Genomic DNA, 25,619 nt, shown 5'->3' on the forward strand with positions numbered 1-25,619 from the left:
ACTGGCATAGACACAGCAATATATCCTTCTATCCTCAATAATATGTTGCTCTGACAAAATCTATTTTTAATTATGAAAGGAAGTACATGATACATTAATAAAAATGAATTTACTAGTTTCCAATTAACACAGTTTACTGGGGACAAGTGTGATCATATTTTTAAATTGAAAATTTCAAACATATTCAACAAAAGTAATGTCTTTAAATTGTCCTAAAATTAGGAATTTAATAGTACTAGCATAGAAAAACATAAAAACAAACTTGTTAGCAAATGCAAGGAAGAGACTGTACATTACCATTGCAAATTTAAAGATACTTGTTGTGTAGAGAGAAAATCCTATTCTAATCTCTGACCTATATACATTTCTAAGACCCTTCTTCCTATTTGAGAAAGTTACTGGGGTAAGAAAAAAAATTTAAAACCAGACCTCCCCCATTTAGTTTGCAACTCTCTTTTCTAAACTGAACTTAAAATATCTTTCCCTTTTTTCTTTTCAAATTCCTAATATTATTTCCCAGCATGTGTATCAGCAATGCACTACATAATTTTATATAGTATGTATTTAGATAATTGCTGAGATTAAACCATTAGGGGGAGCACAAGTGCATTTTATACCTCCCGTATACAATTTTGTCATTTTTTAATTTCTAAATGGAAATATAAATACAAATTTTATATTAAAGATTAATTGGAGATAGTAATATTATGTTATACTGTGACCACTGGGTTGCAATTCCCTGTTCTCAGGTGGTTCTAGTCCTGTAGGTAGATGACACTACCCTCTTGGGACCGCTTTGGTATTGGAGCAGCTCCCTCTCGCCCAAGTCCCCGACCTTGTTCTCACCCGCCACGACTTGATGTTCTACAGTGTCAAGGTCGGTTCGTGGTACACTCCGTGGCCCAGGTCCCTCGGCAGTCACATCACAGGGCTCCGCCACCCCTGCACCCTGGCCTCATGCCACCTCTAAGGCGTTCTTCTTCTGTGGGTCCGGTTCCTCGGTGGTAGTATAATATTCCCTCCCCACCTGTTCTGCCCCTGCCATGGTCCTCGCCTGACCAGCTTAGACCACAGTCCTCCTTGCCTTCTCCCTGTTTGACCCTGTATGAAGTCGCAGCACAGGTTCAGCCTCACCAAAGCACCAACGACCCTCTATCTATGAAAATGCTACCTTAGCTATCCCAGCTGGGGCATCCAACATCACAAAAGCAAAACACAACAAACAAACACAAAGACCCGCTACTCAGCCCCTCTACATGCTGAGCATCCTATCTGGACCTCCCCGGTCCTTCTGGGCCGTCCTTGGCCCCTAGTCTCCCTAGTGCCACTACAACTCTATGGCACTGTGGCTCGGCAGCAATCCCCGCCCCGCCTACACCCTCTCCGGGCTCTCCCGGGTCTTCTTTCCCTTTATGTGGCTGAGTCTCCACACCATCACCCTGGCAGTCCACCTGCGGGTCACGCTGTTTTCAGGCTTGTGCTCCGTCGTGCCTACCATGGCCCTGCTTCCCACTCCTCCTCTATAAGGAGCAGCCTTCAGCCATGCTGTCCGCCTCTGCTCCTTCAGAGCCACGCCGTCAGCCGCTGCCACCGCCTTTCTCCCTGGTGGAGCCAGTAGCTGCCCCTCCCTGGGGTTCTCCGCCCCTCTCACCGGCGGAGCCGTTAATTGCTCTGCCCTGGGGCCATCCGCCTCTTCTGCGGCTGCAGCTGCCGCTTTTAACATCCCTAGCTGGCGTCCTTCTGTGACATCACCAGCTGACACACCGCGCGGGTCCTCTCTGCAGTGTCGCGTGCTCCTCCTCAGGTTCTGCAGGTAAGCTCAGTTTACTAGTTGTCTCCCCAGGACATATACATTTTAATTAAAGTAAGAAGTGTTTTACCTAAACTAACCAACCTTTTTAATTACCTTATTCATTTATATAAATATATTGCCACAGTCTTGAACATGGGCGGGCAATTATTTTGGGCAGAGGGCTACTTACTGAGTTGCAGAAAGCCATCAAGGGCCGCATGACAGGCAGCCCAGGGCAGATCAATATTTATTTTCTAAATTTTTTAGCGGCCCAACAGACCAGATAGAATGGCCTGGCAGGCCGCATCTGACCCCTGGTCTTGAATGTTATTGTGAAGTGAGAATAAAGACATGTTTCTGGTCTCAAGGAGCACACTGTCTGAGTTGGATAAGGCATGATGCAAGAGAACACATCAGGAAAGAAGGAATTTTACACAAAACAGGATAATACAGTTGTTTTGTTTTCATGCAGTATGTACTGTGCCTATTCCTATTTAAATGGCTATCTTATGAGTTTGGCACAGGAGTGGGGTGGCCATACCTGAGGAAGTCATAGGACAAAAAAGATCCTAGTAAGCAGTTGTGGTATAAAGAGATGGGAGGGAAATCAGAAATGCACAGGGCAGCACAGGGCTCTGTGAATCCCAGCAGGCAGAGGTGGCATAAGGCCCCGCAGCCCAATCCCTGCAAGTAGAGACCTGGAATTGGAGCAGCAGAGAAGCTGCCTGCCCCTCCCTACCACTGGCTAGTACTCAAATCCAAGATGAGGGGCTTTTTCTGCACATTGAATGGGGGGGAAAAACCTCATCTCAGCTTTGAGCAAATATGGTAATTGAGAGATTAAGTATTATGCTAAACTACCTTGACCAAAGTACCAATTTAATTTCAAAGAACCATAAGAACTTTAAAATTCATTTTATCATTATTTTAATACAGCAATATTGTTAATGAGAAACTGAAAACTACAGCTTTGCAACAAATATGATGAAGATATGCTTCAGTATCAAGTATTGCAAGAACTTTTTTTCATCAACCTTCATGGATTTTTTGAAGGCAATGGACCTCTTCCTTTCTGTTTAGCAGCCTTCTCCTTTTTCAACTGTAAGACAGACAGACACTTATAATAGTACGCCAATCACATTTTTGCATCTTTGCAAGGCTGAGTAAAACATCTAGAATTCCTATAACCACCCTCTAATAGCATTATTACTAAGCCTCAAATCCTTTTCCTTCAAAATCTTAGTAAAGGCCTTGCAACTTAGTAGTAATACTATTTTTCTAAACTGATATTACATTTGCTAAATCTGTAGCATAGTCCTTGAAAAATATTTTTAAAAGTAAAGATTCAGAGTTTGAAAAAGCTCAGACAGTTCTAAAAGAAATAAAGATAACATCTTTTGCAAAGAACAAGCGCAACAGCGGTATAAAGTTTTCTAAAACTAGTTAGTTAAATCACATTGCTTTTACAGAAGAAAAAACAATTATAGCATGCTTCCAACTCAGATGATAGAGTTAAGTAATACTCTGCATTTAACCAAAAATTGGACAAAAACTACAATAGCTTTTAAAAAATAAAAGGTATGAAGTTTTAGGAGACCACCCGTTAAAGAAGGGAACTTTATTTTTTGCAGACTGTTTTTCTTTATTGCCCAGAATGGAAAGAGCTTTTTGTTTCAGAATTTGTTTGTTCTCTGTGGCATGGTAATATTTCCTTACCCTCCTCTAAGATAGAAAAGTTATAAATTATACCTTCTGTGAGAAGAGAAAGGTCATTGAACCATTCCAGATGTGAATGGTCTATAATCTTCAGCACTGCTAAGTAACTATGTCAGAACCCTTGTTCTGATAAGGGAGTATTTTCTCAGGACCAGAACAGTAGAAATTATAGTAGTGCATCCAACTGCAGGCAATTGCAATTTCATTTTTATCATCTTTAATTAGTCCCCCTTAATTAGTTCTCTTTCCTTTTGAGGGAATATGTTTGCATTAAGTTCCACTGCAAAAATCCAATGACTTACCCGTTCCTGGTACCGCTTTTCAAAATAAGCCATGTCGTCATCTTCAGAATTTCTGACATGGGATACCTGCATTGCCTCCAGAGAACTACCTGAAAAAAAAAACAAAAATATATACATTTATCTAATGCTTATCATTCTACCAATTTCAGTGTGTATCACATTTGGAAGAAAAGTTTTTAAAATTATTTTTTCCACAGAACAAAGGTAAAAAAGATTCCTATGTTACTTAAGCCAATTTCTTTAAATAAGCACTGCTGTTAACTAGCTTTAAAGTGGAACAACTAGTGCATAGTATAAGGGTGTGAGAAGAGCTAGATTGTTACTACCATCTTACTATGACACAAAATATGGCTTGTAAAACTTACCTACTAATTCCATACAATAATTTACTCTCAGGGAGGAAAAAAGATCATAATATTATGGTAAATATATACATAAGTTCTGTATGTTCATAGATGTTGAATTTTTACTAAGAAACAAAATTGGAAAGCCCATGGTCTCAGTAATGGATAAAAGATACCATTACTGAGAAAGAAAACAGTTGCATCAGGCAAATCATCAAAGACAAAGAAAAATCGTTTTGTATTAAAGTAAAAGGAGAAATAATAAACCATGTAAAATGTCTTAAGTTATTCTGAAGCATCTTGCATACAAAAAGTTTTTCTATTAATGATATACATGTTTTGAGAGGAATTAATGTTCTGCACTCCCTTCAGTTTTGAATTATAACTTTAAAGTTGAACTCATAAATCACTTTATACAATATACTTAGTATAATGTAATATATTAGTAATATACCAGACATTAAAAAAGATATGTTTATAACAATTCATGACTACCTGGTAACTGCGAGCTGACTTGCGCAGAACTGGATGGTCCTTGGAATGCTTTTAGAAATGGATGGTCCATGTTGGTAACAGGAGACTCAAGAAATTCAACTGATGGTGCTCCTTTTAGAAAATGTATTGGAAGGGGGGGGAAAAGTATCAGCTTCACTAGAAGTGTTAAGAGTAGTAGTTCTGGATTTCTCTTTCGACCAGATATTTACTGGGCTAGATACTAAAATTACTGATTTATGTTTTATGGCCTGTTTCCTGTAGACATTGGAATAGATCAGGGGGTGTCAACCAGGGGTACACGTACCCCCAGGGGTATTAGAAAGGTTATAGGGGGTATGCACGGGAAGGAAGGGATGGATGCAACAGCAGTATCTCCCCCAGTGCATTCACCTCTTACCTGGGGGAGAGAAGAGGGATGCGCTAGGCACTGCTGGCCCTGTGTAGCACGCCGCAGCCCCTCCCCACCCCCACCCCAGCTCACTCTCCTGACTGGCCACTACCCCCTTACAGCAGAGCTGCAAGGATCTAAATAGTGAGGTGGGGGGAGTGTGTTTTGTGCCCACCCCCATGGAGTCATGATCAGCCATGAAAAAGCAGCATGGCAGAAGTGGTGACTGCTGCGTCCAAGCCCCAACGCCATTCAGCCTCCCCTCCCAGTGCTGCCACTACATACACACTCAGGAGGGCACAGGGGGCACGTGCCCCAGACCAGTATGTGGGGTGAGCTGTGAGCCGCTGCAGGCTGGGGCAGCACTGGGCTGTTCCTGGCGGGAGTGTTAGGCTGAGCTGTGCTGGGAGGGGGTTGGGGAGGTTACAGCAAATTTTGGGGTGGCTGCAGCCCCCCTGTAGCCCCATTCCCAGTGCCACCGCCGCCTGCCCCAAGCTCAGCTCGGCCCAGCACCCTCCGAGAAGAGTGCAATGCAGCACCGACCCAAGCCTGCAGCCGTAGCCTGCCCCACACAGATCAGGGGGCCACACACCACCCCATGCCCTCCCAGGGTTGCACATAGCAGTAGAAGCTGCTACCCCCGGCAAAGCTCAAAACCACACCCTGCACCGGCTGTGCAGTGCCTGTCCCAGCCCCACTCCCTCCCTCACTTCGTGACTGGGCTGGGGGTGGGGGCAGATCAAGACCCCCACAGTGGACGAGGGAGTGAGGCAGGGACAAATTATTCACGCCCGCCCCTGCCCTGCTCCCTCCTGAACTGTGGGTATTGTCCCACAACCCAGCCCAGCTGCGGCCCCATTCACCGTGAATGAAGCCCCAGCTGGGCCAAGTTGTGGGACAATCGGAGCCTGGCAGCTCATCCAGGGGCACAGGGGAGGGTCCCTGCTGCTGCATACGTGGCGGGGGAGCCGGGGAGGCGGACATATGCTCCGCCTTTGGCTCCCCCGTGCCATGCCCTTTGACAAGCTACCATCACAGTGAATAGGGCCCCAGCCAAGCCAGGTCATGGGACAAGTCCCACAGTGTAGGAGGGAGTGGGGCAGGGGTGAATGATTCACCCCTGCCCCTGTCCCGCTCCGTTCTGTACTGTGGGGGTCTCAGTCCCCAGCCCCATTCCCTTCCTCACCACAACGGGGAGGTGGGGAGCAGACTGAGGCCCCCACAGTGAGGGAGGGAGCAGGAGCATGGGCTGAGGTGAGTGAGGCGTGGCCAGGCTGGGTGGTGAGACAAGTGGAGGCCTAGGGGCCACCCCTAGCCTCTGCTTATCCCACCACCCAGCCCACCCCACCCCACTCCCTCCACCCACCCCACTGCTTATGCCACCACCCACCCTACTCTCTCCCTCACTGCGGGGCCCTCAATCTTCCCCCCATGGCCTTTTTCTGTCCCCCCACCCCTTTCCCCACAGACTTACCTGCTCGGGGGTGCATGCGCTCAGTCCCCCCAAATAATTTTTTCTCCCTCCACCTCTGCAGCACCTGTCCCTGCCCTATCCCCAGCCCCACTCCCACCCTCACCACAGGTCCCTCAATCTGCCCCCACCCCTTAACAACAAGAAAAATATATAAAGGGGTACATGAGCTGAAATGTTGAGACTGAAGGGGTACACCTGTTAAAAAAGGTTGAAAACCCCTGGAGTAGGTAATGAAAACAATTTCTTCTCTGGAAGTAGTTCACCTTTTGGGGACATGTGCAAATGTTCAGTATCAATCCCCCCACTTCTTACTAGAGAACTATATTAGCAACAGTCATAAAAAATTATCCCCCCTAGTCAGTTCCATGGCTACTAATGCAATGGGATCCCTGACCAATACAAGGTCCAATGGAACTGCATAATGTGCGCTGCCCCAATACCACCCTTGTCACTTCTGGCTTTAAAATCTATTAAAAAGTAAATGGCTTTGGAGTCTGATTTATGGGAAAAGACCAGTTTGCCTTTAAACTTGTAATATTTTAGACACTTCCTTATTTAAAAAATAAATAGACAAAGAATCTGAATTGAATTTCAAATCTCTTGCACTTACCTATTCCACTATCATCAAGTCTCATGTATCCTTCTGCTAGCGAACTGAAGCCAGTCAGTCCTCCCATTGCAGCATAAGGCACATCCTGCCCCACAGGCTTTCCCAAGGCTGAGCGCTCTTGTTTAGTTTCCACTACTGTTTCATGAGTATATGTTGGCTGACCACAGCCACAGGTAAAGGAACTGTGAAAACCTGAGCATTTGGAACCTAATTTGAACAATAAATAGCATTAAGACTGAGAAGATGATGAAACTGATTTAATCATGATCATCAGATACCTAATAGCATCTCCCTAACTGATAGGGCAAGATTTCTCAATTTCCTTCCATGCATAAATACATGACTCATTTCCCCTTTGTAAGCTTATTGCCCACAAACTTGACTAGAAAATCATCTACCATTGGACAGCTAAGTTTTCTACAGCCTCTTTTCATCATATATGGAAAAGCCTTACACGATGGAAAGGATAAACAAGACAAAACATGAACATGTGGTTGAATCATGGAAACCACTAGATCTATGTTCTATTCCTGCAGTTGGTCCCAAAAATAATAGATTTGGCCAAGCATGGTGTTCCCAACATTGAACAAATTGACATCAGCAAGCTGGAGGCAGCTTTGGTAACAATCTATGTTGTAATAAAAATCTACTGCTGTAGTATCTATCCCGGCTAAAGATGCTGCAACGGTTATTACTATTTTTCTTTTCAATCAGTCAGCTCTAATTGTTCTCTAGAGTGGGCACAGAATCAAACAGAAACTGTACCACACACTCCAATGTCTTGGCTGGACCATAACCAGCAGATAAAGCATGTATGTAAAAAACAAGAATACAGCTTGGTCCAGCTGACTGCTCACAGATCTGAGACTGTAGCAACCTGAGTTTGTTTCCTAGGTCTGTCATATATTTATTGTGTAAACATGTGAAAGCAACTTACTTTTCCTATGCTTTTAGGGTTTTCCTTCTACAAAACATGGACCTGCTAATCTGCTTTGTGACTCAGGGGAAAACGAGGATCCTCCAAACCAGAAAATTTCAAAATATGACTCCATACAAGTATCACGAAGCTAAAATGTTCGAACCATGAAGATGAGTGTCACAGGGCAGCGTCCTTAGGAGCAGCTGTGATCTCTCCTAGCGCCCCCTACCGTGCCAAGTTGGTGTTAATGCACTCTCATTCTCACCCGCCACATCTTTGATGTTAACAGTATTATAGGAGGCTGCCTTTTATCCTCCTTGACACAGTACCCCTGACATATCCAAGTCTGTGCCCTGTCTAGGCTGACTCCATGCACTAAAGCCTTAAGGGAAACGCGTGGCTCCTACCACCCCTGATACCACAACCCAAACCTCGCAGATGTCCCGGACGTTGCCTAGTCAACTTCTATCTCTGCCCTTGTGGGTATCCCTGGCTCGCCACGTAATTGCCCGTGCCCTCACAGGCCCCCTGGGGTTATCTCACCCTGGCCCAGGCCCTCGCGGGCTCTCTGGCCTCTCTCTCAGTGGCCTGCATCCGCATGGACGCTCCCTGGCCTCTCTTTTCCTCACAGCTGCCCGCACTCCCCACAAACGTTCTCTGGCCTCTCTCACAGCCGTCTGACGTGCACCCTCACAAGCACTTCCTAGCTTCTCTTTTCTCTCTGAGGCCCGTGTTCTCCGCGGCTGTGCCCGCCCTGGGCCCTGTTCTCGCGATTGGGGCCTTCCCTCGCAATCCTGCCCACACTGGGGCCATCTCACAATCGGGACTCAGGTGGTTGTAGCCGTGCCTGGCCCCCAAATTCCGTTCTTGGGTCTTAAGCGAGCGCCCTCCCTGGGGCTCCTTGTCTGTGCACCCTCCCAGGGCTTCTTGCCTGTGCGCCCTCCCTGGGGCTTCTAGTCTGAGTGCCCCCCCAGGCTGCTCGCCTGTGCACCCCTCCTGGGCTCCGCCCACACTAGGGCCTTTCGCCACTCTTGGGGCTCAGGTGGCCGTAGCCGTACCTGGCCCCTAAATCCCTTCCTCGGGTCTACGACTCCTGTGGGGCTCAGGCGGCCTTGACCTTACCTGGCCCCCAATGCACTGTGCCCCTTTTCAGGGCTGGGGTCTGTGCACCACTAAATGATGTGCTCTCTCTGGCTGTGGAGCCCCTATGAGGCCTCCTCCAACCCCTATTGGCCTCACCCAGTCCTCTGGTGTAACAACAAAGCAATAACATAAGCCAGTCGGCTACATCTGAAAACTAAGCCTCCTGGCTAAAACGCAATCTGTAAGCCACCTGGCTAATCATCATTCCACTCCCTACCAGGGCTTTCTCCTCCCAGTATCCTCGAGCTGAAGCTGCTCAGGCCATCAAGCTTCTCCAGGCTGCCTACTCTAGCAGAGCTCCTTCTCCCTTGGATGTTAGCGGGGAACTGCCTGCTTGGCCTCAGCCTAGGCTGTTTATATAGGCCAGGCCCTGCCCCCTTCCGGTCAACTGACCGAACTGTTGCCCCGGCAACTGGTACCTGTACCTTTTCCTAGGAGCAGGGCACTTCAGTGCCTTGCGACACACCTCCTCCCTTAAGTTCATAACCCACTAGGAGCAGGGCACAGGAGTGTCCTGCAACAATGAGCATTCATTCTTCACTTCATTTCAGTCCGTTCCAATATTTTATCTATTGAGTTTTTATATACAATATTCTCTAGGCAGGAGCTTTGACTTTATCCACATGTGCAAAGTACCTATCACTGAGGGACACTACAACATGTTCTTCCAAAGAGATGATTAGCCATGTTAGTCTGAAGTCAGGTAGAAGGTAGGCCAGGGTGGCACCTTAGGCCCATGATTAACATGTTAATCATGACAAACTGTAATATGCTACATGTTAAATCAATTTATCATGCAATAAAAGCAGCAATCAACCACCAGGATGTTCCACATTAAATGTGGAAAATCTATGTGGCTGGTTTGCTTCACACTTAAAGTGAACATGTGACATGTTAATTTTAAAGACACCTATTTAAATTTCCCAGCACATGGACAGCCTGGCAACAGGGAGCCAGAAAACTCTAATAACCAGGCTTCCCCCGTACCAGCATGTTTTTAAAAGGTCCAAGAAACAGGGAGCCCAGAATTGGGAAGCATCTCACACCCTAGCATGCAGGATGCAAGCATGCCTTTTAAACATGCTAGGACACAGGGAGTTCAGGATCGCCAGTTATACATGGAACATCTTTATGGTTTCTTGATCCCAAGCTCCCTGCATGTTTAAAAGACAAATGGGCATCTAGCTGCATGCAGCCCTTTTAAAAGCTCAGGGGAGGAAGGAGATTGGGATCGGGGAGCTCCCTACACACTGCTAGGTTGAAAGGTCATGCATCAGCCCAATATCAAGGGGTCGCTCTTTGGTCCCAGGATCCTGAAGACCCAGAGAAATCCAGACCCAGATCTGAGGAATGTTAACCCAGATTCCAAAAATCATGCATCCTGCCATGTCAGATGCTGAATGTCTGGAATGTCAGGACAAAATTCTTCAGATCCCATTGCATGATTAAATTAACACCTGCAAGGGCCTAAGAGACTAAATGGTTCAGAAAGGTTTGAGCTTTTGTAGACAGCAACCTACGTTATCAGATGCAGACTCTGTCCTTTCATAGTGTCTGATGAATCAGGTTGTTGTCTACAAAAGCTTACGTCTCTCTGAACCAGTTAGTCTCTTAGGTGCAACCCTACAGGCAAGCTACCAAATTTTTGGCATCGTCACACAGCAAATCTCAATGCCAATATAACTCCCACTCCCTATCAGTGCAAGAGGGGAATTGTAGGGATAATAAAATAATGATCTGCTGTCTCAGTCTGAGATCAACAGTACACTTGGAGACCCAATTCATTCCATAAAATGAAACCATCTGACAGTTCTTAAAATATATGTCAATATTATATGTGTATAATATGGTACAATATATAATACTGATACTATATTTAATCTATGTTCATGGAATACACAAGGAGATCTTTAATGAAAAGAACTTCCCAAAACAACGTGATGAAGACCTGGACCTAGACCTCCCAAGAACAGTGGTTCTCAAATGTTCATCTAAGACTCTTCAGATTTCCTCGTGCTCTGCAAAATGGACTGCAGCTAAGAGCAGAAGACAGGCTATGAAATAATTTCAGCCCATGAATCCTACAAATATATAGAACACAAATTTTGCATACTCTTTTGAGAAAAAGTATAAGGCCAGGCCATGCTATTTATTCTATATTAGTCTATTAGATATTATTTTGGCTTCTGCTAGAAACAATGGTTTACAATTTGTATCCTGCATAGATTATTGCATATACTTCAGGCAAATAATTTAATCATCTAGAAATCCAACTACAGATCTCTAGCACTACATAACCTGAAGAGGTTTAAAAGAAAAGAATCTGTAAATAATTTCATTTCTTCTGCATCTACTTGTGATATTAATGCAATTCAATAAACTCCAGCTCAGTTTGCACCAAAGTTTATTGCTCCCAGGGATAGCATTTACATGTGTGCCCAAGAATGCAACACAATTGAGCCAGGGCAGCACAACCCTAACTGGTAGGGGGCCCAGGAGGTCAGCTTGCCAGCCCGGAGCTGCTAAAACCCAGCTTAACAGGCTGCAGAGGGACTGCTTGGAGCATGAGGGTGCTACAGTGCAGGGCTAGCCAGCAGACAGTCCCCACTCCATAGCACCCTCATGCTCCAGCCTACACCAGGATTAGCCTTTAATATATTAGAGCAGGGCTATCCAACTTCTGAGTGACTGGGAGCTTCAGGCCCCTACCACACACCATACAGGCTGCACACCACACTAGATGGTGTTTGCTTGCTGAGCTGGGCAACGGGGTTCCCACCTCCCCAACATACACAGGGCCCTAGAGGCAGGGGTAGGAAGTGGAAGCTGGAGAAGGGAGGGAAGCCTAGACACTCTCTGGTAGCAGCAGCAGCAGGAAGCTGATGGGGGGTGAGGGGGAGTAGCACATAAATTGGGGGTGGGGGGTGCTGCAAGTTAACCCCTCAGAGCCTGAGTTCAGCCACAGGCTACCAGATGGACAGTCTTGCGTTACAGTGTTATCAGTAGTATTACTTGGGAACAGACTGTTATTTACTAGTAAATTGAGTGTACCTGTATTAAAAGCTATTCTTAAGCTTAGTGACCATGTGTATGTATAGGAAACTAACTTACATGAGTTGCATGCAAATCCAGGTGCGGCACTGTGCTGATCAGCAAAATGTTTGCATCTACAACGAATAGGCTGAGTGCCATTTAAGGGGACATAGTGATAGGACTTGCATTGACAATGGCTCACTCTACAAGGTACACAAATAGGACGATCTTTTGGAATCACTTCAAAATCTGTTTTGTGTTGTTTATACCTAAAATGGAAAAAAAATAAAATATTATATCTATCTATATATATATATATATAGATAGATAGATAGATAGATAGATAGATAGATATAGATATAGATATATGTGTGTATGTGTAACATACATATATACGTATATTACTGTAGTATACCACTATAGGTAACACTTGGTCAGTCTTTATCATTAAAAATTTATTTGAGAGATTTAGACTTTAGATCACAAGCTTTATAGGAAAGTATATTTAGGTTTCTTACAAATCAAGGTACTCATTCTCACAAAAAAAATAGTTTTCAATTTAATATGCAATTCCAGGCACTTTTTAAATTACACCCTAACAAAAAATAGTGGCATTTAATTCTGGCAACACATCAAGCACATATTCTGAAATACTGATCACACCACTACCATTGGCACCATGGCAGCCAGCATTGCCCCATACACTGTGGATTTATAGGAAATCCCCACATGCAAATCTACCCTGTTATACCTGTGAACAAATAGACTTTGCTCCATAATAAAAGTTGAGTGTTTATACAACATACAACTGGTATAAATTACTCCAGAAAGGTAAGGGTTTCCTAGGTTAATATCTTTTATTGCACCAGCTGCATAGCTAGGATAGAGTTAGACAAGCTTTCAAATGCAAAACATTCTTCATCAATCCGGACAATCGATCCAGAGAAAATTACGCCTCAAAAAGTGAGGAATAATTATATACCAATGTACATTTCACCAGTTGTATGTCTGCTCCCTTAATCAATTTCAGGATCATGGTCTTAGGATAGTTATTTCATTAAGGCAAAGGTGTTAAACGTGTGGCTCACAGGCCAGATCCAGCCTGTGAAACTGTATGAACTGTGGGTGACTGGACTGGCCACAGCCCCACAGACTTCATGCAGCTCACAGACTGAAGGAGACACCATGCACCCTGCACACAGCACAGGGGGTCAGGCGTGTACTGCATGTGGTGCCCCGCAGAACCAGCCCTGTACACTGGCTCTGAAGCCAGTCAAAATGGGGCTGTGCCAAAGCTAGCCGGTTTGGTGGGGTGCTGTGTGTAGCACAAAACCCATGCCGGCCCCATGTTACATGCATCACGCCCAACCAGTTTAGTCCCATATGCTTCATATGCAACACTCCAGGGCTGCCCGGGTGCACACGGCATACAGGACCGGCAAGGGGTGTGTACTGCCTGTGGTGTACAGGTTGGACCCAGTGCTGTTCACAGCACAGAGAGTCCAAGGAACAAGTTACATGAGGCACCCTGGACCAAACCCCTATGCTGTGTGCAGTGCCAGGTCCAGCCTGAGTGCCCTGCACCTACCCCACATGCTGGATGAACAGCAAGTTGCTGGGCCAGTATGTGCTGCATGCGGCATCCGGGGCTGGAATGACCAGGCATACTGCTCAGAGGGTCGGTTCAAGTCCAGCCTGCAGACCAGACCAGCAACCCTCATCTGGCTTGCGGCCAGATGTGTTTGACACCCCTGGATTAAGGTAAACCAGCACCCTCACCATCTAGTGGCCATGTACCATAATAACACCTATTGCAGGCAGTACCTAGGACAGGAGTGGGCAAAATACAGCCCACAAGCCAGATCCAGCCCATGGAAGGACTTTGTCCAGCCCACGGCTGGTCCTTTGGTACCACATGGCCCAGGCACCATCAAGCCTGTGGTACATACCAGGGCTGGGGTGGCTCTGTGGCCAGACTCCACTCCCCAGCAGCAGCACCTCCTTTTGGCTGCCCCTGCAGCTGGTCCTAGCCCCATGGAGATTGGCCAGGACCCAGGCAGAGCCTGCACCTCAGGCACAGCCCCCAGTTCCTCCCTGCCACTGCTGCCATCAGCATCCATGCCAACTCCCTGCCTGCCCGCAGCCCCATTCCACAATCGGAGATTAAGTGAGCTGTTGTGTGGGAGAGGGGGGTGCTGACCTGGCCCACCACAGCTCCCTAAAACTCCCCATGTGGTCCTTTGGCCTAAATAACTGCCTACCCCTGACCTAGGAAGAAAAAGTCACTCGCACACTCCTTATTACAGAATAAATTTACTGGAGTAAATTCAGAGTAAAGTATTCCATAGTAGTTGTGTTATGTGTCCAAACTCATAATGTATGGAAGATTATAGAATACTTTAATTGATCTCAATTTTTTTCCTTAAGTTGCAACATTGTTGTAACAAGTCATTAGATTACTTCATTTTTTTTAATTCCTAGGCTTTCAAGTTATCTGTAATGCACTAAAATGTTATCCTTAAATGATTTACATTCCTCAACTTAAAAAAATGGCAGGAAAAAAACCTCAAACAACTTACCTATGGGTACAAAAGCACAGTGTCTCTGGGCCCACTAGCTTACAGTCCATCCCAGTTGGTGATCGCCAGCTCACATACAATCTATTCCGTAACCGGACTGATAACACTTTTCTTTTATACTCCTCATATTCCTCGGGAGTAAAGAGTTTTCCTCCATCATCCTCACCTACAATTCTGTGAATATTTATACATCATTATTTATGAAAAAACAACTAGATTTTTTAAAAGAAATACAAATGCCGGTAGGTTATATTTCTGAGAACTATGAACAGTGATGCACTAGCAAATAACACAGGGGTTTTCAAACTGTGGGTCACAACGTCCTGGGGGGGGTCACGAGCAACTTAAAAGGGGGCTGCAAACTTCCTAGGGGGTATGCACAGTGGTGCGGGGAAGCGGTGCATGGCAATGGCGCAGAGTGGTGGATGGCGACAGAGGCTGCCCCACGCAAGCTCTTTGTCACAAAGTTTGAGAACCCCTGAAATAACACTAAAAACTGTATCTCCCACAATACCATGCTAGAGATATACTTGAGCTTTAGGCAAATTCTCAGCCCAGAGCCAGGCTGTTAAATAAATTTGCTATCATCGTGTGAAAAGTGTTTTAAGAGGAGCTAGAAGGAAGGAAAGAAGAAAAGAGGGAAATGCAGGCTATCGAGTTTTATCCTGTACAGAAGAAAACAGAGGATGAGTTTTCAGTTATTCAGGGATCTTTACATCTCTGTCTTAGACTTCGGTGACACCTCTGGTGCATCATTTCATCAATCTACATCTTAAATGAAGAGTAAACCACAACAGTTGAGTTAACCCCTCTGCTGAGTGAGAAAATCCAGACTGCATTACAACACTCAGAACTTACAGAGTTGTTTGGATTTATACTACAAAGCCTGCTGGCTGATCTATGTTGGCTAGGGGCATGAAATGCTCACACCCCAGAGTCATTAAAGCTCTGCCAGCAAAAAGCCCTGCTGGGGATATAGCACTGTTGGCAGAGAAAGGTATTACCCTGTTGTTAAGAGAACTTGATTTAACTCTGGGGGTAGGAAAACTCCTGTTGGCATAGTCTGTGTCTGCACCAGAAGTGTAACCCATCAGTACTATGGTGTTATAATAAACCATATTGTAATGATATGAGTACTTATATACCTTTAAAAAGCCCTTTGGATATCTATGTATAAATAACTGTATAAAAATAATCACATGTACATTTGGTATTTTATTGAAAGTGTTACTAAACTAAGATAATATTGTGTAATTTATCATACCATATATCATTATTACAATAGAAAGTCATTATATAATGTGATTTAAATGAGCATTTTAATGGGATGGAGTCTAGGTGAAAACATACATACAGAGACTCCATACTGCATATATTTTTAAATAGATCAAAATGTGTGTCAGCTTGTATTTCTGGAATACGTAAGTATTCTTAGGCAGGCGGGCAACATACAAACAGGCCTGGGCATGGAAGAGAACATATTTTTCATCTCTGATATTTCTCATGCGATGAAATAACTACAAAATGAGCTTATACATGTCAGCAGAAAAAGGTGTTCTTTCTCATGTTAGAACATTCATTACTTGGTGTTTGTTTTTCCCCACACTTCAGAGCTGTGCTAGTTGCCACATGGGGCTGTCAAGGAATGTTTTCTCCTCCTGCTGCTACAGGTGTCAGTGTGGGGTTTTTTGGAGGTTTTTTGGGTGGGGGGTCTGCCTTCCTCCAAAGCATTAGGTGTTGGGTGCAACCAAGGCAGATTTTGACAGGGGTGTCTTGATGTTCACACCGGAACTGAAAGCCAGAGGTCCCTGGTTAGAGAGTTGCCGCCTTTGGAATCAGGAAAGAATGTTACTCCATGGTCAGGCTGGCATGAACTGTGGGGATTTTTGCCTTCCTCTGTACTGCGGGGTGTGATCTTGAATCCTTCGACCTCTTGGATGTATTTTAACAACTTTGCAGCAGTAGGTCATTGACAGTGTTTCTGGGCAAACTGCCTTGTGGTTTGGCAGGGTTACTGTACATAAATTTTAAGAGGGGTTTTGGTTTGATTTTTTGGAAAATTCTTTGTATTCCAGGTCAAATCAGCCAAAGCAGTTCTGAATCCTCTTGATTGAGCAACACTCAGTCATTCAAACACGATTTGTGATACTACAACTAGGAAATATCCTCCACCCCCGACTTTCCAACCTGTGGCTTCAAATACTCCCAAATCCATTGGCGGGCATCCTACATGCAGACCCAAGCCCTGAGGACATGCATAAATTTTAAAGGGGGAGGGTGTTGTGTGTGGGTTTTTTAAATCTACTTTGTGTTCCAGGTCAAATCAGCCACATCAGTTCCAAATCATATCAACTGAGCAGAACTGAATCATTCTAAAAACCATACGGACTGGGCAGGCAGAGCTCAAGCGTAGCTGCAACCTGCTGCAAACTGCAGTATCCTCCCCCCAGGCTCTCACCCTCACTCCACATACTCCCAAATCCATTGGTGAGCGTCCTACTGCAGGCCCCAGCCGGGAGGTTTTGAGATCTGGAGGTCCCCAGATACTGCTCCATCTTAGCCCACCATGTTACGAGCAGGTTAGCCAGGCACTTGGATAAGACCATTTGGATCGGGATGCTCCTGCCCCCAGCAGGAGGGGTGGGCTGCATCAACCCTTTAGGCAGACGTGACACAAATGATCCCGCAGCCTCCGCGAGCACCTCAGCCTTTCTCCGGCCCAAGCTGTTGCTCTTTTCTGCCCCCTGCCCCGACAGAGGTGCCCGGGGGCCCAGGGCCGGGCTACCCCCGCGCCCTCGGAGCTACTGCAAGAACAGGGACACCCGGGAACCGCGCGGGCAGCGCCGGGCCGAGCGCGGCGGGATAAGTCGCAGGGCCCGGCAGCAAGGGCGAGGCGGCGACAGCAAATCCCCCCGCCCCCCTGCACCTGCGGTACTCCGCGTACTCCTCCACCGCCGCCGCGGCCCCCGGCTGCAGCCGCAGTCGCTCCATGGCCCGGCCGCTGGGGGTCTGCCCGGGGCAGAGGCGCCGGCCGCGGCCGGGTCGGCGGGAGTGAGACACCGGCCCGCGCGCCACCCGCCGGCACCGTTGCTGCGACACGGGCGCGGGCACGCGCCCCTCCCCTCCCCCCGGCCATCGCTGACACAAACACACGCGCGTAACCCACAGTCCCTGTGACTCGCACATACACATCTCCACCCCGGCAGGGGCTGCCGCTGTGACACACCACTGTGCTACACAACCCCCCTCTAAGGACACACACACACACGTACCACCCTTCTCCAGGGTCAGTGCTCACACACAAACGGTCCTGACTGTGCTACATATACACAAACATACACACACCCCCACACCCTCCAGGGGACACTGCTCTGACACCCACACACCAAGGGCCGTCCCTGTGACTGACCCCCTCCACCCCCGGCTGTGCTGCACGCACACACAGAGTCCTGACTGCTTGCACACTCGCACACACACACACACACAGAGGCCTGCACTGCACTGCATGCACACACATTGCACTGCCTGGGAGCCACAAAGCAGCCCTACAGCAGGCACAGCTTGTACCCCAGGCACTGCTCCTGCTACCAGCACAATTTTTTCCCGCCTTCTTAACAAAAAGGCTGCAGCAGCAAAAACCAACTGGATATATTGCCAGCACATCTCTGCTGGTTGCAAGGACCCCCAACTAAACCAGAAGGCCAGCAGAATCTGTGACATCAGCCAGCTTTAACTATGCCTGCACCAGGGGGTTTGCCAGAATAACCTGTTGGTTCAGAAGAAAGCACACCCCCACCAGAAGGAGCCTTGCCCTAGTAAAAGCTCTAGCATTGGCACCATCTGGGCAGATGGGATGGGTGTGCAGCTGAATCCTGCTTTGATTCCTGCTCTACCCAAAGTCAAAAATCAGCTGTCCAGCAGTAGCAGCAGCATTTCCATTGAGGCAGCACTGAAGGAGTTGGTTGACTTCATGGCTTGTTACAATCTATCCAATTCCTTCTAAATTCTTCCTTCCACAGGTGTTAATGACCCATTCTCCCTTATAAAGGGCTAGATGTTCAGCCAAGCAAGCTAGTCTTTCTTATGTAATTTTGCCCTCTGTTAATGGTTCTTGGTAAAGTAGTTCCTATTTCATTGACCTGCAGACTGTTTTTAACAGCTAAAAACATTAACTCACATGTGACGCTGTTAACACAGGTGAACATTTACTCAGGTGTGTAAATAGCAGTCAGTGAAGCAGTGGATACGCTGTCAAGAGTCTCAAGGAAGCTAGATTTTGTTGTATGAATCTGAAAAATATGTCCTTTTAATTCTAATGACTGCAGCACTAATGAAGTAACTTACCTTATTTTTATATAAAAGATATAGCAAATTAATCCACATTCCAAGGGCATATTTATTTATTTTGCTCTTATCTTAAACTGAAAAAATAAAGCCCTTGGCCCCTAACTCATTAGTAAAATGTCCAGTTTCTCTAACTTCAAGAAAAGGATGCCTTGTTATACATGAGGATGTACTATACCAGTTGCACTCCTAGATCCGCTCACAGACACAGTTATATTACTATAAAGGTGAAGTAGCCTTGTTGAGCTGTTCCTATTCTTCTTCCTGTACAGGAATGACTGTCCTGGTATAAGCCTCCGTCAAAAAAACAGGAGGGTGGGGCTACCGCTGTAACATCACAACTAAAGCTGTGTGTGTAGATAAGACTACATAGTGTGTAGTTGTCATCGCTGTTTTTTTCAGCTTTTAAATTTCCAAACATATTTAAACTCCAAAATTGACATAGGCTGTAAGGATTTTAGCTTTTCTGGTAACTGCCACTCCTAACTAAATCCATGCTCATGATCAGGTAGGTATGTATGGCAATTCACAGATTCATGTTTGGCCATATACAATAAAAGAAAAACCCTAAGAGCTTAACTGTGTAAAAGAAAAGCACTACAAGCACAAACAGTTCAGTTTTTCAGGCCTTATTCCCACAGTCCTTTGAAGTCAATAGGACTGTGATGAGGAAAAATACTGGAGCAAGCAAAATAAAGTTAGGCCATAATAAGGAGCATAAGAAAAGGCCAAATAACAAAAAGACCTTGAAGATAAGCTTATCGGGAGACAGCTGGAGAAAATGCGTTTAGTCTAGCAAGACTCCAGGGTGAGTTATTGTCAGACTGCCAAGAGTGTATTAAGGGGGAGGCTGATCTGTGTCTTTTTCTCACAAGTATATAACAGAACCTGTGTCCTGCTTCTGTTGAGCATCAGCCGCCTCCTGCTGATCTCCCGTGGCCATGTAAAATAAAGTGCTTCTGTTAACCAAACAATGATCCTGTGTGATTTCCACATCAACTGTTTTGTTGACTAACAGAAGACCAAGTCACAGTTTGTAACTGTGGTAATTGTAGTTAACAACATGACTGATACCTAATTAACTTATGTCAAGTGAATCTTTCCCTTTGTTGATTACACAGATTTTGTTTCTGTATGCAAAGCTCCTAGTGTAAAAAAATAGGCCCTTTTTTCAGAGAAAGGTGTGTGATTGTGGTGGTAATAGGATAATATGCACTAATTGAAAACTTGTTCCACATCATTAATACAATCCAAATATTTTATGAATTAGGAAAGCATTTATAAAAAAAATAATACCATTGCCTTTACTCAGCATTAAGGACTGAATTATCAGAAACTGATACCTGAAAGATGTGAATAAAGTTCTGAAGACGTGAAATTTTTAAGCATTTTTCCATGTTTTTATGTACTCTAAAATATTCTCAGTCATGCTTCCTTATAGGTCTTATACTTCTCTTTCTGTCTGCCCATTTTACAAAAAAAAAAATTTGTAGTCACTCAGAAGCCTTTATCAGTAATTTAGACAAGAAATTTTACTTCAAAAGCACCTTATACACACTCGTGTAAACTTGGAATTCTCTCAACAAGTAGACAGGATTGCACATAAGCATGGTTGTTGAGCCTTTTGTGCGCCAAAGTTGTTGGACAGCTGAATGCAGTCTATCTTTGCATAGTGTTAAACAGTAAATAAAGACAGTATCTAATTCAAATTCAGGAAGGAATGTTGGGATCCCAACTGCAATTACTGAAACTGGAATTCAATAGAGACATTTCTTAAATGAATCATGGTCTTTTTAGTGTCTTAAACTGACAATGACCTTCACTTCAGAATTCTATAAAACGTGATTCTTCCAGCAGCACAATGAGTGAAAAAGCCCTATAGAGGGAATCATACTTGGAGAAAAGAATGGCACTTAAACACAGAATCAGCAGCAGCTGGAATTTTCTTGAAGGTCTTCTTACCTTGTTTAGGTTGTAAGTCTTTATAAGCCTAGAGCCTAAGAAGGGTTAATTTCAGATAAGCTACAAAATACAATTGTTGATTTCATAGATTTCATAGACATTAGGGCTGGAAGGGATCTCGGGAGATCATCGAGTCCAGCCCCCTGCCCAAAGGGCAGGAAGTCAGCTGGGGTCATAGGATCCCAGCAAGATAAGCATCCAATTTACTCTTGAAGGTGTTCAGTGTAGGTGCTTGAACCACCTCTGCTGGCAGACTGTTCCAGACCTTGGGGGCTCGGACAGTAAAGAAATTCTTCTTTATGTCCAGCCTGAAACGGTCTTGCAGGAGTTTGTGACCATTCGACCTCGTCATCCCTTGGGGCGCTCTGGTGAACAGATGTTCCCCCAGATCCTGGTGGTCACCCCTGATAAATTTATAGGTTGCCATCAGATCACCCCTGAGCCTACGCTTTTCCAGGCTAAAGAGTCCCATGGCTCTCAGCCTGTCATCGTAAGATCTGTTTTCCTGACCTCTGATCATGCACGTGGCCCTTCTCTGGACTCTCTCAAGCTTCTCCACATCCTTTTTGAATTGTGAAGCCCAAAACTGGACGCAGTACTCCAGCTGCGGCCTCACCAAGGCCGAGTACAAGGGGAGAATGATGTCATGATCTTCATAGTTTCATAGTTAGTAGGGTCGGAAGGGACCTGAGCAGATCATCAAGTCCGACCCCCTGCCAAGCAAGGTCAAACCACCCCAGCAAGGTGTTCTCTAGCCTTGTCTTAAAGACCCCCAGGGTAGGAGCCAGCACCACTTTGCTTGGAAGTTGGCTTCAGATCCTAGCCGCCCTGACAATGAATGTTACCAGATTTGCCCACTACTTTGGGGTGTGCTCATTTATTAGGGCTAGGGTCTTGGTAATTCCATTAATGTGCTGCTTGTGTTACTTGTGTTTCTATACGGAGCTGTATCTCTCCCCCTGCAAGCCCTCACCCCCAATGGAGCCATCTTGCAGGATTCAGTTCAGTGGGGCTGGGTTCCTCCAGTCCCCAAATCAGTCATATCCACAAACACACACACATTAACGTGACACACCTGACCTGGCCAGGTTGATCAGCATGGACAGGCTGACGCCCTTATATGCCAAGAATCAGTTCATCCGAGCAACAATAACTAGCCAGACACAAGCACACGGTTAAACAGAATACCTCTGAATCTGGCTGGGTGTCCAGATGACACCCTCATGGGCCAGCATTCAGTTCATTAGGGCACATCTGAGCCAAACTGGGTCAATCAGCCTGTACAAGCTGATCCCCTTATGTGTTTCAAACTCAGTACATCCCAATCTCTTAGCCTCTTGGTGAGCAGACCCCAAGTATTTTTGGGCTACACAGGGATCTTTAGCTTAGGTAAAAGGAGCGTTGCTGCAGAGCAAGTGGGGGAAAGAGAAGTAAAGAAGGAAAAATATACCCAATTACCACCAGTTTGACTATAAAAGTTATTTATTGCTAAGTAAATGAAATATATAAAAACAATAGTAGTAATAGACATGCAAAGGAAAAAACAAACACAGTATACCCTGGTTTCACTAAGTATTTGGGGAAACTTAGCTCAAGCTTCACTAATACAGTTCAAGTTCAGAAATCTATGCTTAGAGAGAGAGAAGAGAAAAGAGAGGGCTGGGATCTCACCAGTCCAAGGCACTCAGGTTGCAAAGCTGACAGGTCAAACTTCTCAACACAGTCCTTGAAGGGAGATGATCTGCCTCCTTCAGCCTCTCCCGAAGAAAGGGGGTGGTGTCAGCACACACACTGCTGCTGCTTTTACAGATTTTTATACCCTCAGTTCAGCTTCTTTCAAGCATTCTCAATAGTGTAAATCAAATCGTGTTTTCTATTGACAAGGGGTTATCTGGGCGGAACATCTCAGGAACCTGACAGATACTTAGGAAACACATACTTAGGAGCCAGCTTGACATTCCTATGGATAGCACATATAGTTGATGGGATATCTCCTGGTGTCTTCAGAAACAATAGATTGCAGCATCAGGGTTTTGGATTTTTACTTGCTGTGAACAAGCCTCAGCTTAGCATGACTTCTCCAGATCTTACTGTAGTCTTTTAACAGACTTAAGGCAATTATTGGAGTGTTCATAACCTGTTGTGGAGAGGACTTCCACCAGTCGTCCCGGGAAAAGTATGACAACACTTGTGGACAGGGCTCCAACGGGCTGGACGCTGTGATGAACCCTGTACCATTGTTCAAATGTTATCCATACCCCCTTGGACTTTGTATATTGCCTCAGCATTCCTTAACCCGGCAACCAAGTCCTAGCCAATTAAGTTTATGTAGGCCTCCCATAGTAGGACTGGGGAATGTACAGCCCGAGATGCCTAGTAAACTTACTTCTGCTTTGAGGTGGGAGGGAGGAAAAGTCCTTTGTAAATCCAGATTAGAACTGGTCTGTGACCTGGGTGTGAGGGTTGATCAGCATTTGGAACACAGATTCCCCATCATGCAGTGCTCCCCTGCTTCACTGATCCCAGAATTCACTGCAGTCTCTGCAGTTTTCTGTTCTCCACCTCTCATGTAAATCAATGGTGATCTGGTCCCATCTCAGATGCAAATGAGACCTAGGGCAGTTGTTTCATTCTTGTCACCCTTACCTGGAGGGTTTTAGGTGTCTCTCTCACTGCATCTGAATCAGTTTCTGTTTAGGTAGAGGAAGGGAGGGGAGGGGGGATTCTTTGTGAGTCAGACAGTCTGTGTCCTGTGTCAGAGTTCCCCAAGAACATGGAGCTGACAGGTAACAGTGAAGTAGTGCCTCCTGATGTCCAATCTGAATTTACCCTCTGCCAGCTTGTGACCGTTATTTGTAGTCACTCCTGGTGGTGCTCCAGGGAACAGGGACTCTCCCAATGCCTGCTGGTCCCCTCTGACTAGTTTGTAAGAGGCCACTAGATCCCCCCCCTCAGCCTTCTCTTGTGGAGGTTGAACAGGTTCAGGTCCTCTCCTCATAAGGCCTGCCCTCCTGCCCCCTGATCATACAAGTGGCCCTCCTCTGGACCCTCTCCATGTTGTCCACATCCCTCTTGAAGTGTGAGAACTGGACGCAGTACTCCAACTGCAGCCTGACCAGCACCACATAGAGGGGGAGGATCACCTCCTTGGACCTGCTCAAGATGCACCTGTAGATGCATGACAAAAGTATGGTTGGCCGGAAGGACTGCATCCCCACATTGCCGGCCCATGTTCATCCTGGCATCAATAATGACTCCAAGATCCTTTTCTGTCTCTGCACTGATGAGAAAGGAGTTCCCGAGCCTGTAGGTATCGCGCTGGTTCTTCCTCCCCAGGTGCATCACCTTGCACTTGTCAGTGTTGAATCTCATCCTGTTCACATCCACCCACCCCTGTAAGCCGTCTAGGTCTGATTGTAGCCTATTCCTTCCTTCTAGCGTACCCACATCCCCCCACATCTTAGTGTCATCAGCAAATTTGAACAGGGTGCTTTTTACCCCCTCGTCCAATTCACTGATGAAGATGTTGAACAATACGAGCCCAAGGACCGAGCCCTGCTGAAACCCACTGCCCACATCCCTCCAGGTCAAAAATGACCCATCCACCACCACTCTGCGTGTGGCCCTCCAACCAGCTGGCGACCCATTTGACTGTGTAGGTGTCGACACTACAGTCCCCCAGTTTTCTAATGAGTACAGGGTGAGAGACAGTGTCGAAGGCCTTCCAAAAGTCCAGCAAGACTATGTCCACTGCTACCCCTGCATCTAAGGATTTGGTAACCTGGTCGTAGAAGGCCACCAGGTTGGTCTGACAGGACCTGCCGCTAATGAACCCGTGTTGGTTGTCCCTAAGCATAATCTCCCCTGCTGGCCCCTCGTGGACATGTGCCAGAATAATTCTTTCAAAAGAGAATAATTCTCTCAAAAGAGAATTAACATATTCATTTCTGTTACTTTCTACAAGAGAAAGTAAATGGGTATTAAAAAAAAAAAAAAAAAAGCAAGTGGGAAGAAGAGCGGGCTCAATTCTGTCCTATTAAATAGAGCTCTTTGTTTGTTTTGAAGAAAGAAATACCAGTAGCTAATGATGCAAATATTATAAAACTGATTTATGTACACATAGGGATATTCTGAATATCTGATTCATAGATGGACAAGGGAAGACTGATTCCAGTGCTCCACTTCAAGCATTTCTCCTTTTGTAACACTACATTATGAACTCTTATTAACCCCAATATTTCAGGGTCATTTTAGACATCAGTCTAAAGATCCTTATTGATTCTGATGAACACTGGGAGAGAGGAAAACTTGAATTTCCACCAGGCAAGCATCAAGGAAGGAAATAAGGAAATTACCTGTGCAAAAAATGGAAATCCTAATAAGGTGCTGCTTATAGGCACACTTCAGAATGGAGTAGTAGACCTCTGCAATTTACAAATTAGGGGTCTTAAGGGAGCTAAAGAGCATGGGTAAAGAACATGACAAGAGGAGGCAAAGCATTAGAAGAAATCAAAATCA

General features: G+C 45.6%; 1 protein-coding gene across 1 annotated transcript; it reads right to left on the reverse strand.

The window, feature by feature from the left end:
* Positions 1-96: 96 nt before the first annotated feature.
* On the reverse strand, positions 97-17,884 carry FAM221A (family with sequence similarity 221 member A). Its single transcript, XM_090049416.1, has 7 exons — positions 17,722-17,884; positions 14,796-14,969; positions 12,295-12,485; positions 7,122-7,328; positions 4,650-4,760; positions 3,811-3,899; positions 97-2,891 (listed from the first exon to the last, which is right to left on the reverse strand). The coding sequence occupies exons 1-7, from the start codon at positions 17,784-17,786 to the stop codon at positions 2,829-2,831; spliced, it is 900 nt and encodes a 299-aa protein (XP_089905542.1). The 5' UTR covers positions 17,787-17,884; the 3' UTR covers positions 97-2,828.
* Positions 17,885-25,619: the final 7,735 nt, after the last annotated feature.

This window comes from Crocodylus siamensis, chromosome 5 (genome assembly GCF_052110815.1).
Source record: "Crocodylus siamensis isolate JL-2025a chromosome 5, ASM5211081v1, whole genome shotgun sequence".
NCBI classification, from domain to species: Eukaryota; Metazoa; Chordata; order Crocodylia; family Crocodylidae; genus Crocodylus; species Crocodylus siamensis.

What these genes read in the sequence shown, in the direction of transcription:
- FAM221A (XM_090049416.1), bottom strand. Translation starts at nt 17,786, where the DNA reads ATGGAGCGACTGCGGCTGCAGCCGGGGGCCGCGGCGGCGGTGGAGGAG. An exon ending in TGGATTTGCATGCAACTCAT is followed by an intron (nt 7,329 to 12,294) that starts GTAAGTTAGTTT and finishes TGTTCAAATTAG; the next exon opens with GTTCCAAATGCTCAGGTTTT. An exon ending in ACTTGATGATAGTGGAATAG is followed by an intron (nt 4,761 to 7,121) that starts GTAAGTGCAAGA and finishes ATTTTCTAAAAG; the next exon opens with GAGCACCATCAGTTGAATTT.